This window comes from Tachysurus fulvidraco, chromosome 8 (assembly GCF_022655615.1).
Source record: "Tachysurus fulvidraco isolate hzauxx_2018 chromosome 8, HZAU_PFXX_2.0, whole genome shotgun sequence".
Lineage (NCBI taxonomy): Eukaryota > Metazoa > Chordata > Actinopteri > Siluriformes > Bagridae > Tachysurus > Tachysurus fulvidraco.
Window position 1 is genome coordinate 4,503,330 of NC_062525.1, and position 17,919 is coordinate 4,521,248.

The following is a 17,919-nucleotide window of genomic DNA, read 5'->3' on the forward strand; positions in this document are numbered from 1 at the left end:
TCATGGCATTAATTCTTTTTTTTTGGAGACCATTGGTCCTGTTTTGTAAATTTTAGGTTGTGAGTTCAAATCCAGGGGGGTGGGTGGGGGGGGGGGTTGTCACGGTGGCTTAGTGGTTAGTACGTTTGTGTGACGGAGTTTGTATGTTCTCCCCATGCCTCGCGGGTTTCCTCCGGGTACTCCGGTTTCCTCCCCCGGTCCAAAGACATGCATGGTAGGTTGATTGGCATCTCTGGAAAATTGTCCGTAGTGTGTGAGTGTGTGTGTGAATGAGAGTGTGTGTGAATGAGAGTGTGTGTGTGTGTGAGTGAATGAGAGTGTGTGTGTGCCCTGCGATGGGTTGGCACTCCGTCCAGGGTTTATCCTGCCTCGATGCCCGATGATGCCTGAGATAGGCACAGGCTCCCTGTGACCCGAGGTAGTTCGAATAAGCGGTAGAAAATGAGTGAGTGAGTTAAAATCCCATGCAAACCCAACTGCCGCAGCTGGGCCCCTGATCAAGGCCCTTAACCCTCATTTGCTCACCTGTATAAATGAGATAAATGTAATTGGCTCTGGATAAGGGCGATAAATGTTTCCACGTTCGGTATTGAACGTCTCTGTCATGTCTCACTCCACAGTGGTGGTTAACATGAAGCTCGAATGAAAGCAGAGACTCGGGACTTTGAACTACAGAATTTGTAGTGGTTCTGTTTTTTTTTCTAGAATACTAGGAGCAAGATATTTCTCAAAATGTTCCAAAGAAAACAAAAACGATTCATTTTCTCCACACAAATGTTTTGAAACGTTGATATCGAACCCAATTCTGCTCTCTGAGACGCCCCGAGTGTTCGTTCATAAACGTCTAAAATTTGAAGGTGTTTATCTTCAAGCACTAAAATTCAGTGTAAGGTTCTCAACAGAGGGAAAAACACGACGTCTCACGCCGAAAGCCGACGGACTCGTTTCAGATCAGACTCGAGCCCAAAAGTAGATTCATTTATACTGAATAAAAATGTCCCATAAGTCCATTTCCATTCTGTCAGAACGGAGCACCGGCTTACCGGTAAAAAGGGTTAAGATGCAGAAGTATGGAAGCAATTCAGCTGTTCAGAGACCGGCTCACAGAGTTAGCAGATCGTTTCTATCAGCTAGACGTCGGGGATAATTTGAAGTCATTATTTGCTGCGTCCAATTAAAACTTTTCCATTTTCCATGTACTTCGTAATTGTTTGATTTAAAAAAAAGTCCCATTGTTCATGCTGACAGAGGGGTTTTTTACACCTGGTCACTTCACCCGTTTTCTGTGATCAGATAGCTACCCGATGGTAAAAAGACCAGGTCTAAATGCCCTCAGAAACGTTTTGGAGACGGATATAAATCCGATGGTACAAACCCCTTCAGGAGGTGGTCTGGGACGCGTTTCAGATGAAACTGGACAGGTGTAAATGAATGTGGTTGTTCAAGCCACATACGTCAGCGCTATACTCCTCCCAAACAGAAGTACGTCACTCGCAGGTGACTCACCAGTCGTGCATCGCGGCAGAAACAAATAACATGGACGACCCGCAGGCACTTATTGCTCTTTGGAACGATGAAAGCGTCCAACACACCCTCTAGTGTCAACCATATGAGGATGAGGTTCCCCTTTGAGTCTGCTTCCTATCAAGGTTTCTTCCTTTACCAATTTAAGGGAGTTTTTTCCTTGCCACTGCTACCTGAGTCACCTCAGACTTGCTCATTGAGGATAAATACATACACATATATACATACATACATACATACATACATACATACATACATACATACATACATACCTACATACATACACACTGTGAACTATATACTGTATATATTGAATTTTTATTATATTAATTCTCTAAATTTCTCCTTATGTTTCCCTTCTGTTCTATATTTATGTTCTGTAAAGCAGCTTTGAGACAAAGTCTATTGTAAAAAGCGCTATACAAATAAACTTGAATTGAATTGAATTGAATTTTTAAAACATATATAAACAAAACCGCATACACCAAAGTGTGTTCCATTTCAATTACCCCAGAAATGAGGTCAAATATATTAGCATTTTGGGCGGGAGTAGAAAGATCGGATCGATATCCGATTCGCCGAGACGTGTTTATGTGGCCTGATGTAAATGGTACAGTTTTAACAAATCAGATAGCTATCGGATCAGAGACAACACGTAAAAAGTGTAAAAAGGCCCTAGGTTTAAATAATGCACTGTAATAAAAATGCTAGGTAAGTAAGATATAGATGAGGTAATTAGGTAGTTGTATAAATTAGGTCATTGATCTTATATTGGTTTAACTGTTTATTTTAGGACCAAACATGCTCCATTGGGACATTTGGGTTTCTGACTACTGACAACTGAACTCACCGCTACAACACAATTCAACACTACACAACACCAAGAAAGTTTTATTTTGTTCTGGTTCATCCACATATTATTTTTTTTCAATAGTCCTCTGGCTTGTCCACATGATCTTTAGCAAACTTTATGGGTAGCAATGTTCTTTTTGGAGAGTAATGCTTGATCGGTGTTCACCTGACGGTAAACTCACCATGATTAGCATTAGCCAAAGATATAAAAAGGCCTATAGTTGCTTAGAAGTATCTCTGGGTTTCTTTCTGACCCAACAGACTATTACATGTCTTGCTTTTTTATTGGTTGATCACTTCTTGAGAGGTTAAATTGACATGGTCTTAAAATTTGCTCCGTTTGTACAGAATCTACAACATCAGTAGCAGACCGTAGCTTGGTGGAGTCCACACTCTTGAACCAGAGATGGTTTTGTAACCTGTTCCAGCTCGACTCTTCAGAAATCTCTCTTGTTTGTACCATGATGCACTTCCACATACTGTACACACATATCTCTGTACTTTTAAATCAAACTGGGGACTCTAAATCTTTTAAAACTGGTATCAATCCCATGTCTTCTGTACACACAGATATTTTCCATCAATGATGCTTGGATTAATAGTGCCAGCTTCAGTAAAGTCTAATTCTATTGGTCAGAATCCGATAACATTTACATACCTTTACAGTTTCAATAAAAAAAAATAATTGTTTGTCTAACATTCTCAAAATATTATATAAAATTTTATTTAAACTAAATTGTAGTATGAGTCACGCGACCCGAGCGAACGTGCCATCAATTCACGTTCTGTAGCATCTCATGAGAACGTTCACACAGCGGCGACTCGTCAAAAAAAAACAAATAAAAGAAAAAAAAATTTCTCTAAATTCATTCATCCATTCATTTTCTACCGCTTATCCGAACTTCTCGGGTCACGGGAAGCCTGTGCCTATCTCAGGCGTCATCGGGCATCGAGGCAGGATACACCCTGGACGGAGTGCCGACCCATCACAGGACACACACACACTCTCATTCACTCACACACTCACACCTTACGGACAATTTTCCAGAGATGCCAATCAACCTACCATGCATGTCTTTGGACTGGGGGAGGAAACCGGAGTACCCGGAGGAAACCCCCGAGGCACGGGGAGAACATGCAAAGTCCACACACACAAGGCGGAGGTGGGTATCGAACCCCCAACCCTGGAGGTGTGAGGCAAACGTGCTAACCACTAAGCCACCGTGCCCCCGCCTCTAAATTCTACCTCATTATCTAAAATGACTTAAAAATATATTTAATTTCAAACTGCACATAAGTCGTGATGAGCTTTAAATAAAACCTCATGCAGCAGGAGAAGACACTCTATTGGGATAGAAGAAGGGGAAAAAAAGAATATGTTTAACATTATTCTTTGTCACTCTATAATTAGGATGATATTATATATCCGTTATGACGATCCGTCGATCGGCTGCACGTTGTTTCATTCTACCGATCGGCTTTATTACGTGCAAATCAGCTTCTTTTTACAGGATCTTAATACATCGTGTCAACCAAATATAATCGAAAGAATGATTTTTTTTTAAGGTGTATCAAAACAAATGACCCTTAACGAGGCTATCGAAAATGACTGGCAGATTTGATCGGTGCAGATGTGCTACTTCTTCAAGTTCAGATGCAAATCCTGAACAGAAACCGTGACAGAAAGTGGGATTTGGATGATGTAACAGTTTTCCTGCTCATCCAGACAGGAACACAACATCCCATAGACAAACAGGTCTATTAATGCTACTGACTGTGACTCCTACAGATGAACTATATTGGACCTTCATGGGATTTAACTATACTCAGAGGCATCGTGTTATTCCTTAAAAAAACAACGAGGAAATGGTCCAAATCGATTAATGTCCCTTTCAGGCAAAGCAGTGCAGCCAAATCCTGTTAAGAAAAAGCTTCACTAAATCTCGGAAATTTCAGATGTGTAAATAACAGGAGCTTTTTGTCTTAGCAAAATCATACATGACTGAAAACAACCTGTTCTTGTGTCAGGACTCAGCCCGGACTTTTGGCCATGTGCCTTTGTTTACGTTCCTCGTCACGTGTCTGCCCCGCCTTCGTCTGCTCCTCCCTGTCTCCACACCTGTTCCTAATCGTGTCTCATTGTCTTTTGTATTAAAGTGAGCCAGCCGTGTTGCCGATGGCAGGGCGGAATCGTTAGTTACGGTCCGTCATCGTTAAGTGTCGTCATTTGTATTGTTTTAGTTATCGTCTTTTACCGTGTTGTCTTTATTATTTATTAAACCCCTTTCATTTGAAGCTATCCTGCGTACGGGTCTGTCTTTCTCCTACCCAGGTTGTGACATCTTGACAGAAACATAGAATGCTTTAACTTTAAATACTGGAGTCTCTTCATTTTTTTTGCTAAAAAAAAAAAAAAAAATCCTCATATTCAAGTTGTTATATTAGTAATAAATCAGTACTAAAGTGACAAAGCTTTTAAAACTGCACTGAACATCATGAGATCGCTGGGAATCACGTCCATACTCTAAATACCATAATTTCAACACATCGGTGACAGGAAATTAAAAGCCATACAGTTTACCACAGTTCATATAGAACATACTGCTGTCTCGTGAAACCTTGATATTCCATTACTATAATTACATTAACACACAGTTAAGAACAAACTATTCTTAAGTTGCATCTGAGAAAGTGAAAAGAACGCCTGTGACTACACTGTAAAAATGAGTAATTACATCTGCGTAAATGAGTCTGTCATAAAGCCAAACAGGCAGTGAGAAAAAGCGGGGTAATGATCCGCTACAAAATTCACAAAAGATCCAGACTAATAACAAGACGGAGGATGACGGAAGGCAAAAAATATTCTTTTCTCCATAGAGATAATAGGAGGCGTATCGATTTTTACACAGAATGCTTGACTCACTTTAGACTAATTTATCCTTTTTTTTTTTTTTTTTTTCCCATCAGTATGATTTATATGTGATCAGATACACAGAACAGATTGATGAACAAAAGCATGAACAAAATTTGATGCCTCACCTTTCACATGTAGGTAACTAACATGATTTCCCTAATGGGAATAAATGAATCCTGTTTTTAACCAAGCTTTTATAAAACATTGTGAATTAATATTATTACCATGGCATGTTAGATACAATTAAAAAAGTGTATCAGTGTTTTAGAAATGTATTCCTGGTTAATGATGCATTTTACCGGAGGCCAATGGAGTTTTCTCTTGTTTGGTTGTGTTCATGTTGACCATTGAACGTCTTTGTCATGTCTCACTCCACAGTGGTGGTTAGTGAACGTAAATGTTGATATCAAACCCATTTCTAAAATTCTGTGCTAGGTTAACGGAAGGAAAAACACACGTCTCACACCGACTCATCATATCGTATCAGACTTGCTGCGATACAATAATTATTTTCTTTATACTGATTGAAAATGTCTCATAATTAAATTTCCATTTTGCTGACAAACTGGAACGCTAATCAATCAATCAATCAATCAATCAATCAATCAATCAATCAATCAATCAATCAATCAATCAATCAGTCAATCAATCAATCAATCAAAACCATTATAAAATGCAATTTCAGATCCCAGCGGTATTATAACAGAAAAGGTTGTAGCAGTAAATATACACTACAATGTCAATTCAATTCAATTCAACTTTATTTGTATAGCGCTTTTTACAATAGACATTGTCTCAAAGCAGCTTTACAGAACATAAACATAGAGCAGAAGGTAAACATAAGGAATAAGGAATATAAAGGTAAACATAAGGAATATATATATATATATATATAGTTCACAATCTGTATGTATTTATCCCCAATGAGCAAGTCTGAGGTGACTCAGGCAGCAGTGGCAAGGAAAAACTCCCTTAAATTGGTAAAGGAAGAAACCTTGAGAGGAACCGGACTCAAGGGGGAACCCATCCTCATATGGGTGACACTGGGGGTGTGATTGTAATATACAGTCAGTTAAATGTTGTATTGGTGTGAGGATCATGGACTTCGGATCTCCTGAGTACCACAGAGTCTAACTGGAGATGTCTCAGGATTCTTAGAGTCGGCCTCGGCTCAGTGGACGTCCAAAGGCTTCGTCCCACAGAGAACGTTAATTGAAACAATTGTCACAATGTGACAAAAATTGAAATAAGATGTTTATTAGTAATCCTGACAATAAGTGATCGAACACTTAAAAATGTGAAAAAAAAAAAAAATGAAAGATTATGTAGAAAACCAACATCTTTATTCCTACTTGGTAATAATTTATAAGCCTAAAATACCTTTTTTTCTTTGACCACGTTTGGATCAATGCCAACTGTAATAAGTACTTGCCCAGTAACAATTTTCATAATTTTGCTTCTTTACACCACCCCAGTGGATCTGAAATGAAGCAATCAAGCTATGACTGAAGTGTAGACTTACGGCTTGAACAAATATAATGCTTTAACCTTTTTTTTTCTTTCTTTTTTTCAAAAACTAATTGGACAGGTTGATGAACGAATGAATGTTATTTAGCCATGGAAGCCTTTATTATCATGACATTACAGTACAGTTGAATTTTCCCCTACTGTGAAGATTGGGCTCAGAGTGCAGGGGCAGCTAGAATACAGTACCTCTGGAGCAGGGAAGACTAGGAGAGCCCCCGGTACCGGGGATGAGGAGGAGTTTAATATGTAAATCAGGTTCATAAACAAATAAATCTTGAATGTACTTTATCTACACAAGGGGGGGGGGGGGGCACGGTGGCTTAGTGGTTAGCACGTTCTCCTCACACCTCCAGGGTTGGGGGTTCGATTCCAACCTCTTCCTTGTGTCTGTGGAGTTTGCATGTTCTCCCCGTGCCTCGGGGGTTTCCTCCGGGTACTCCGGTTTCCTCCCCCGGGCCAAAGACATGCATGGTAGGTTGATTGGCATCTCTGGAAAATTGTCCGTAGTGTGTGTGTGTGTGTGTGTGAATGAGAGTGTGTGTGTGCCCTGTGATGGGTTGGCACTCCGTCCAGGGTGTATCCTGCCTCGATGCCCGATGACGCCTGAGATAGGCACAGGCTCCCCGTGACCCGAGAAGTTCGGATAAGCGGTAGAAAATGAATGAATGAATGAATGAATGAATGAATGAATGAATGTATCTACAGTACACATGCACCATATCAAAACAAAGTGAAGAAACTATTCGTCTAGTATAGCACTATTTTAAACACAAAACACCCGGGCAGCCATTACACTAAATTTCCACTTACTTTTGGTGTTTCAGGATTATAAATCATATTCCAAGAGAAAAATTCAGTTGAATTATGAAATGTCATATGTCTGTCACTAAAATAAAATTCTGCCTTTTGTCTCTATACTTCCTGTGTCTGTGAGAGACTTAAAAAAGACAAGAAGTCCATTGACCTTCATTCATGGATCATTCCTGACACACTAACTGTACCGCCTTACCATTGGATAATTGGATTATGTTTCAAAATACGCGCATTTGGGGCTTTCCATTCGATTCTATAGGCTTAGATCTTTTGATAGTTGAGTCAAACTCCTTGGAACACAACAAAGTTTAAAGCCCATTTATATGCACAGGACACTTAATTACACTGACTAGACTTTCTACAGGATTTTCTCGCATTATTTTACTTCTTAAAAACGAAACGGAAAACGGTGGGTTTAAAAAACACGACAAGAGGTGGGTCTTCCAGACAAATACATTGTGCTAAAAGTTTTTACACCCCTAGATCATCATGGCATACAAGAATACCTAAGATGTGATGTGACATACAGCTAAGTACGGTGACCCATACTCAGAATTTGTTCTCTGCGTTTAACCCATCCAAAGTGCACACACACACACACACACACACACACACACACAAACCATGAACACACACCCGGAGCAGTGGGCAGCCATTTATGCTGCGGCGCCCGGGGGCAGTTGGGGGGTTCGGTGCCTTGCTCAAGGGCACCTCATTCATGGCCGGCCCGATACTCGAACCCCACAACCTTAGGATTACGAGTCAGACTCTCTAACCATTATGCCACGACTTGCCCAGATCAGCTGTAAGGCATGTAACCAGGAGTTTATTACGGATTATTTGTAATCTCTGTTTTAAAACCCAAAAGTGGTGTGTTTTGAATGCAATGCGGAGCTGGGTAAAGAATGACACAAGCCGATTTACAGTTTTTACTGTAGTGAGTGTTGGGTAGATTCCAAAACAAACCCTAAACAGATATATTTGGATTGAATGAACAGCTATAGTGACATATAAATCAATTAATTTAATTGTTATAGCTTCGGTAGCTGAGAAATCTCAGATAGAGTGGTGTGCCAACATTTGCCAACCTGGCACAGGAGAATGTGCCTCTACAAAAAAGCTCTCACTAATATCTCCGAGACACTATAGATCAATCAAAATCGAAACTGTTAATGGTGAGATGTTGTAAAAGAGATGTGGTGAGAGTTTTTTGGCCATTAGATGAATGAATTCATTGGGATATTCTCTTTAGGAGGAATTTTTTTTTTTTTTTTATGCTGCTTCTATTACACTGACCTGGTTATATATATAAATATATATTGTTTTGAGATATACTCATTTAAAATAGGCAAACAAACTGCAAAAATCTAGGTGAACCCTGACCTTCTGATCAACAACCCAGAGACAAACGACTGCGCCCCAGGTGCCCTGGTATGGTCTGTTTCCTCATTATTTCATGTTATATTAAGTAGATACAAGGTCTCTTGTTGTATTGAATTCGATTTGATAGCTTTTCATGGGAATTCTTAATATGTGGTCCAAAAAGGTGTTGTTGCAAGTAAAGGAATCCATCATTAGTCCGAAAAAAAAAAACCCAGACCTATCAAAGAGATAGCAGAAACTTAAAGAGTGGTAAAATTTGATATATTCAAGAACATGGCAGACAACTAAAGTGGGTGATTCTTTCCTTTGGTGGAAAAAAAATCAATTCCCAACATCTAGCCAAGTCAAGAACCCTCTCGAAGAGGGAGGCGTACTGTACTGCTCTTAAAGTCTACAATCAAGAGATGGCTTCATGAATGTAAATACAGAGGGTTTACCTCGAGATGCAGACCGCTGGTAACACTCAAGAACAGAAAGGACAAATTAGACTAGTAGAAAGAATCTGCCCAGGTCTGGAACAAGATTATTTGGGCAGCTGGAACCAAGATTGATAGAAGGAGAAGAAAGATGAAAGAAATGGGAAGGAAGATCCGAAGCGTACCATATCAACTTGTTAATCATGGTTGAAGAAGAGATATGACATGGGCATGGATGAGCGCGGATGAAGGGTTCACTGATGATAGGAATGTTGATAGAAAGCAACCCAAGATCGTCTTAAGCTTGGAGTTCACACGAAGTCAACCCAACTGAGCTTACTGAAGATAAAACTAAAGGCAGAAAGAACCACAAATCAGCAGCTGCAGTAAAGACCTGAAATCTCACAGGAAGCAACTCAACACACGGTCATGTCCATGGGCTTGAGACCAAGGATTCAGGATTTGCATTAAAGTATTAAAACAAATCTTACATTTATTATTATATTCAATAGTTCAGTTTTTAGCCTGTGACAATGGAGGGACTATGTAAAAAATGGCTGAAATTCCTAAACAGTTAATGCTAATTTAATTTAATTATTTTATTCATTTATTTATTTATTTATTTATTTAGAACCATTTGAATTACAAAGCTGAAGGTCTACACTTTAATTAGGTTGTGATTTTTTTTGACATTCAAAAAATGAGTCACTATTCAAATAATTATGGAACTGACTGTATATATATATATATATATATATATATATATATATATATATATATATATATATATATATATATATATATGCTGTATGTAGTTGTTTTTTTTTTTTAAACAAGATAAGATTCCTGACAGAGGGACAGATAGAATGATGGCAAATATCAGGGTTCCTGAACAGGAAGGAAGCAGTTAAAGTTTAGTGACCTTCATGTGACCTTGGCTCTGTTTATATCAATCTCTCTCTCTCTCTCTCTCTCTCTCTCTCTCTCTCTCTCTCTCTCTCTCTCTCTGCCTCTTTATACCGCTTTTTTATTTTAATCAAATCTAATCTGCTGCTGGTGATGATAATTCATTTATAATATGTGGCAGTGAGGCTCAACTGGTTAAGGCTCTGGGTTGTTGATAGGAGGATCGAGGTTCAAGGCCCAGCTCAGTCAAGCTGCCACTGCTGGGCCCTTGAGCAAGGCCCTCAACCCTCCCTGCTCCAGGGGCGCTGTGTCATCTTCAGTTGGGGTATGTGAAGAAAAGAATTCCACTGTGCTGTAATGTATATGTGACGATAATAAAGGCTTCTATCATCATCTATCAGTATATACATCATATACATATCTATATAAGATTCTCAGATAATTCAAAAAACAAGCCACAATCTAGCAGAAGCAATGGACCTTTTCATTTTACTCACCATTACACTTTTCCAGAACTTGCTTAGAGATGTGTTTTTTGTTGTTTTGTTTATTTTAGATATAAATTATAGATTCCTCCAGGAACGGTTAGATTATGGGTGTAGTCATGTGACACTTTAATTACACACAAGTGCACACTGTTCGGCTAATCTCGTGACTTCTGAAGCTAATTTGTTTGCCTCCAAATCAACATCCTTAGCGCTCATCTTAATCACTCCCAATATGTAATACACACTTTTATTAGTTTATAATAAAGTTTAAACCTCCAAAATGAAATCATATTACAATTTCTAATAATTACTCCAACACTCCAATTATATTTTTTGGCTTTTAACTTTACGCAAGTTGATTCACGCTATCGTTACTAGCGATCGCTTCCTGTTAACATTATGTTACTTATTATGTGCCTTTTATTTTTTTTTTATTTAATTTTTTTCATTAACTTCCACTTTCCTTAAGGCTTCCTGTTTATTGCATCTTGTGTTTAGATTTCCTTCTCCAATAAAACACTGTGAGCCACGTTTTAATTGTATAAATGCTAGCATGTTTACACTACATGGTAGACAGTTATTCGCTCAATGCGAAGGCGTTTTATTTCTAATTAGATGTTATGTTTCACCTGATGTGATGCTTCTCTACATCTACGCCATCAAAACAACTCCATAATTTATGAAGAAACAAAGCTGCCGATGTGTGGGGGGGTGTTTGAGTCGATGCGTATGCGTTAAAGCCTGATACTCGTGAGGTAAAAATGTAGTCGAGAGACACTGCGACTGGACTATTTATCAGGATAAATCACAACGTACATGAACTTCGGTGAGGATTTATTTTAATATGTAACTTTGTCATATTGTAAATAAGATGCTCTGGCCTTTGGTTATGAAAACAAACACATCACCTTAGCACAGATTGTTCTTATTACCTGTAAGCCTATATTTACCCGAGAGAGAGAGAGAGAGAGAGAGAGAGAGAGAGAGAGAGAGAGAGAGAGAGAGAGAGAGAGATTTACACAAGCAAGAGAAATCATGTTCATGCTGGAGAACTGATTGTTCATCTACAAGCCCAGCTTCTCATTTCTCCTTCATTTTCATAAAAACCCTTTATCATGCAGTGCTGAGATGTTTCTACTCAACCCATTTCACCTTCACATCACTTTCTTCTGGTTTATGGTTCTTCTCGATTCCGATTGGTCCGAATTTGTTAGGATTTCTATAACAGCAGCTCTGACAACAGCGAGGCTACAAATTACAGGTTCATATTCACATGCTCGTTCTAATACGTTATCGTTTCTATAGTAACAGCTCAAGCACAGAGACTCGGGTGATGGATGCTCTACGTATTTTAAGCCTAATAACAGAGAACACAGAAGTCAGCGTGTAATCAATGAAATGGTGATGGTTTGCACTTTCTGCTTTCTTGCTAACGTGACAAGCTGCATTTATTTCTTCTTATTGACGTCAAGTGAGACAAAAAAAAAAAAAAGGCCGGTGAAAGAACGACTGTTTATAGCTGTCTTAATGAAAGTGGAACAAACTTGTTTCACAGATTTCGACAATAAATGTAGCTGGAAATGGATAAAATTTACAAAATGGTGCATTGCTTTGGTTTCAGTTTGGTTTAATCACCTGGACATTGATTATTTTCCTATTTATTCATTTTGGATCAAACCGATGAGAAATTCTACATACCTTCTTTTTATTTATTTATTTGTTTGTTTGTTTGTTTGTTTATCTATCTATCTATCTATCTATCTATCTATCTATCTATCTATCTATCTATCTATCTATCTATCTATCTATTTATTATGATTTTTTAAAGCACCTAGTTACCTAGAGTTGACCACTTTATAACAACATTAACTTCAAACTGCAAAAAAATAAATAAATAAATAAATAAATAAATAAATAAATAAATAAATAAATAAATAAATAAATAAATAAATAAATGAATGAATGAATGAATGAATTGGTTTAAACAAATGTTTACCCCCCAACCCAAAAATAGTAAAATTAAATAAAATTAAACAGACAAACAAACGAATAAATAAATAAATAAATAAATAAATAAATAAATAAATAAATAAATAAATAAATAAATAAATAAATAAACAAACAAACAAACAAACAAACAAATAAATAAATAAAAATAAAAAGCAGGGTATTTTATATCCTCTCATATACTTTAAAAATATTTTAACTCTTAACATGGATAAAGAAAGAAAGAAAGAAAGAAAGAAAGAAAGAAAGAAAGAAAGAAAGAAAGAAAGAAAGAAAGAAAATGATCAAATGCCATGTCAGAAAAAAAACATTATATGTAGGAAACTAAAATGCAGGAACCATTTATTTAGCTGTATAGCTAGCCTACTAATCGTTAACCTTATGACAACTAACCTTATAAATAATGCTTGATATAAATAAAATACATCATTGTGATCCATGCATCTTGGTGGATCTTCCATTATTCCTCTGTAGAATTGGTTTCCAGACAACCTTGAACCAAGATAGGTTTCATTGTCATTTTTCTACTGACCCACTAGCACAAAAGACATAAAAATAAAGTGTTGAGCCACCATCATGGTTTCACTGCTTCTTGGAATTGAATCTACACATCTCTGGAGCTGTACTGGAGTAATAAATAATGTTCTTCCTCAGTTGGTGTTGAGATCGTTCCAAAATCTCCCACTGGGTTGAGGTCTTGTGAGTGTGAAGGCCACAGCGTATAATTTACACCATTTTCAACCCCATTCGTCCAGTGAGCCCTCATGCTGAGTACAGGGGGTGGAGTCATCCTGAAATACACCACGCCCACTGGGAGAGAAATGGTGATCATTCAGAAAAACTGCGCTATTGATTTGCAGTGATGCTTCCGTCTGAGTGCACAAACCATGTGGAGCCAAATCATAGCAGAGAAATAAATAAAATCCCTGCACAACATGGCAACATAACAGATACATGTACATTGTTTTTCTTTTAATTTCTCATCCATTTGTAGGTTATGAGTAAAAAACAATTTACAGTTGACGGTGACCAATCATGCTCAAGAGCACATCAGTGGTTCTTTGTCAAATCGCAATATTTAACACAAAAACCAGGACCAATAAGCAATCACTGCCCTCTATAGCTTCAAGGACAGAAAGCAGGACAGTGTGAAGAGAAAGACTGATCCTGACCTAGAGCTCCTTTATGATCTAAGATCATACTGTGGCTAATATTTCATCTCAATAATACAGTAAAAGTGATACCAGCAAATGCTAAATGCTATAGCATACTGTACCTGCCTTCCCGAGAGCATGATAATCATTCCCAAAAAAGCTTCACAATTCATTTCTATGGGTCCAGGTTTTCAGCATAGGTTTGAAAAGAAAAAAAAAAAGTATTTTTTTCAAATCTTTACTTTTTTTTTTAGTGGAAAGAACAGATATAACCTCTAAAGTCTGACTGGAATAAATGGTACAGAGAAATGAAAGGAGTCAGTAGAACATGGACAGAATACTACACACCATGCTGAATGCTTGACATGACACAAGTGGCGTTTCACCAGGATTCTATCCATCAACATGATTTCCAGTTCGTCCAGGCGAGCTGAGAGAGACTCATCTCATCTCATCTCATCTCATCTCATCTCATCTCATAGTCCTCAGCATACTGACTTCATGAACTTCATCTGGAGCCAAATATTGTCATAATGTGAGGGCGTAAAGAAAACTCAGCTTTGATAATAAAAATAAATCACCCACCAATTTCCTAAAGGAGTCTCAAAGAAAAAATGGAGGTGTGCATCTGAGCCTGAATATCACTGAATCATGGATCAATGAATCAATACCTGTAGACTGACCTGCCTTTATTTTTAAAAATAATGATGCTGTTTCCGGAATTGAGTATATTTAGCATCAGTCAGAGGCCATAAGTGTGATTTTTTTTTTTTCTCTTTTAGCCAGTTTTGAGTACATTCTTATCGAAATGGTTGTATTGATCATAGATGCTAGAAAGCTGAAAAAATCGAATGAAAGGCATGTAGAAGAATTAAGGACCTTCTCATTGGTCCATACAACAGGTCAGTTTTTTTCTGAAATTTAGTTTTAGTTCAATGCATCCATGCATAAAAAGGTCTTCATTTAGAAAAAAAAAAAATACAGCACGATTAGATTAGATATCAATCTGATATTAACATCCTCCCAGTGACTGAGTAAGACTCTGGAAGCTTCTGGAGCAGAGTTAGACATGCAGCTAATTCTACTAGTTGAACATACGCCATATGGTGCAGCTGCACATCATTTGTCAGCAACTCTAGATTAAGGATCTTCACAATCTGTAGCATGTTGCAAAATAAACAAGAAATCATACATTTTGTGCATTTTAGTGGCCGAGTCGCAGTTCGTCCTTTTTGTTAATACGTGGCGTTACGAATGGTGTATTTCAGAAGCGTAAAATAAATATAGATAAATCAAGATAAATCAAAAAAGAGGAAAACAACCGGTCATATTTTTCTGCACATGGTGGACACAAACACACTCAAGAGGTTTATTTAAATGTGATTATTTACATGTCAGTCAGTAAACCTACAAGGAGGAACATTTTAACCAACAAACTTAAAAAAGGAATTTTCAATTCTTTCATGAAATATTTTCAATTGTTTGGACTTAGATGTCATTTTTATTTTTTAATTTGAATAAATAAATAAATAAATAAATAAATAAATAACTCTGTGCATATAGGGTGTATATCTAAAGAATAATACAATATCAGTCCATTTGTTTTTATCTCTATGGAATCTTTCATGCGTGTTGGAAACTGACCAATCACAGCGTCAGAATAAGAAAGGGCGTGACAGGGGTGTGGCTCTGACGAAATTGGTCCGAAATCAGAATAATCGTTAATCAATCATTCAATCAATCAAATTAATAATAATAATGATGATGATGATGATGATGATGATGATGATATTATTAATAATAATAATAATAATAATAATAATAATAATAATAATAATAATAATAATAATAATAATAATAATAATAATTCAGCGTTTCCAAAAAGATATTTTTTCTTCAATATTTTTTAACATTATAAAGGACAGAAAAAATACAGAGGAGCAGAAGTCCCTCCTCACAGGCGGGTGTGTTTCAGCAGAGGTCTGTGTGTGCATCAGTACCGGAGGCGCTTCATAAACCCTTCATAGTCCAGATCCCGTTAAAAGGATGCGCTCGTTATTCTTGTTTAGTGCGCGCTTGGCTCACATTCAGACTTGGGGGCTATTAAGAGTTATTTCTGTTACTGCAGGTTAGTGCAGTGTGTGTGTGTGTGTGTGTGTGTGTGTGTGTGTGTGTGTGTGTGTGTGTGTGTGTGTGTGTGTGTGTGTGTGTGTGTGAGAGAGAGAGAGAGAGAGAGAGAGAGAGAGAGATGGGACGGATTATATCTCGGTTTAAGACTCCAGCACTGTCGATTTGGGATTGTAACAAAGTCCACACTGTGTCATTTATAACCGAGAGGAAGTACATAAAGAAGGAAAGGAGAAAAACAGAAAAGAAAAGAAAACTAGCGCATCGGCGTCTCGCGTGGCTTTTTTGGTTAGGTTTTGTACGCGCACTAAGGGTCTGTCCCAGCATGCTGTCTCTGCAAATAAAGCCCATAAGTTGTAAAGAGATGCGCTGAGGATGGAGCTGTAGCGAGATATAGAAGGCTCTATGGCTCCATTGTCCCCAAACATGCTTTTTGACATTTTGTATCATTTGATAAATGCGATTGCATAACAGATAGAGAATAAGAAAGATTACAGCCATTGAGCGTAAAGATGCGAAAAAGTATGTAAAAAATTAGGATCTTTGGATGATATTAAATCTCTGACTTCCTAATCTAGGCTAATCCAACCCAATATGTCCTATAAGTAGTAGAAGTGAACGATATCCATCCTCCATTAAAAAAAAAAAATCCTATCAAATCTGTGATTAGAGGAGCAGTGGGCATTTTCCCTGCAGTCTTGAATCAAGATACATCTCAGGCCATTAATTTCTGTTTACGCGCATTTTAACTTTTTTTTTTTTTTTTTTTTGTACAAGGAATATCAATGAGTCTTCATTCTTTATTCAAACATCATCCAAGCGTAAACTTACCTGTTGTACAAACGATGAAATTGGCTTGAAGAATAATCAGTATTTCCCAGATTATATCCATGTTTGATTTCCTTCATTCATTCCAGGGACATGGTGCTCCAGAAACACGGCAGATCAATTGCAGATGTCGAGTCCAGCCAGCGTCTTTCCCGTTGCACACCTTCCACAAGGTAACATCACACACGCGCGCGCGCACACGCACGCACACACACACACACACTCACTCACTCACACACAAACACACACGCACACAGACTGAGAGAGAGGCGCGCTTATCTCGGAGACATGACGCCGCGCTTCAGGACGCATTCAAAAATCCACTGAAATCCTCTACGCGTGTGCTTCACTTGGCGTTTCTCCGCGTCCTCACCGAACTCCAGACAGCAAATAAAAACACACTTTAAAAGGGTGTGTGATTTAGTTTCCCGGAGATGTCTTGAAACGAGCCGCGGACATGATGGAGCCGTCCCGATCCTGCGGAGAGAGTCAGAGAGTGAGAGAGGGGTGGGAGAGACTGTAGGAGCGCGCGCGTGTGTGTGTGAACGTGTGCGTGTCTGTGTGTGTTAGAGAGCAGGAGAGAGAGAGAGAGAGAGAGAGAGAGAGAGAGAGAGAGAGAGAGAGAGAGAGAGAGAGAGAGAGAGAGTACCGCAGTAGTTTTAACTCAGCCTAGTACCCAGTAAGAGCCTATTGGATCTCTTGATGTGCGGGTGGGGGCGCTTCCTGCCCTCCTTTTCAGGCTGCTGCTGCTTTGCGAACTCTCTCTCTCTCTCTATCTCTCTCCCTCTCTCTCTCTACCTCTCTCTCAAAGTCAACACCACATTAGACACTCCCAAAATCACACAATGCTCCAACTTCTTCTGCTCTATATGGACCTCTCCAGTAGGACAGGGTGCACACAGAAAAATAAGAATACTACACTATAGCATTTCTTGTTGCTATGGTGGTTTTATGCATACGGTTTTATTTTAATGTATAAC

The 17,919-nt window shown here is 38.2% G+C and overlaps 1 protein-coding gene across 1 annotated transcript in view; it reads right to left on the reverse strand.

Annotated features, from left to right (window-relative positions):
- Nucleotides 1–17,500, reverse strand: part of ca10a (carbonic anhydrase Xa) — a 223,568-nt gene extending 206,068 nt beyond the window's left edge. The window contains exon 1 of the mRNA XM_027143522.2: nucleotides 16,943–17,500. Coding sequence (XP_026999323.1) covers nucleotides 16,943–17,003 — 61 coding nt within the window. The 5' untranslated portion in view covers nucleotides 17,004–17,500. The remainder of the gene's footprint in view (nucleotides 1–16,942) is intronic.
- Nucleotides 17,501–17,919: the final 419 nt, after the last annotated feature.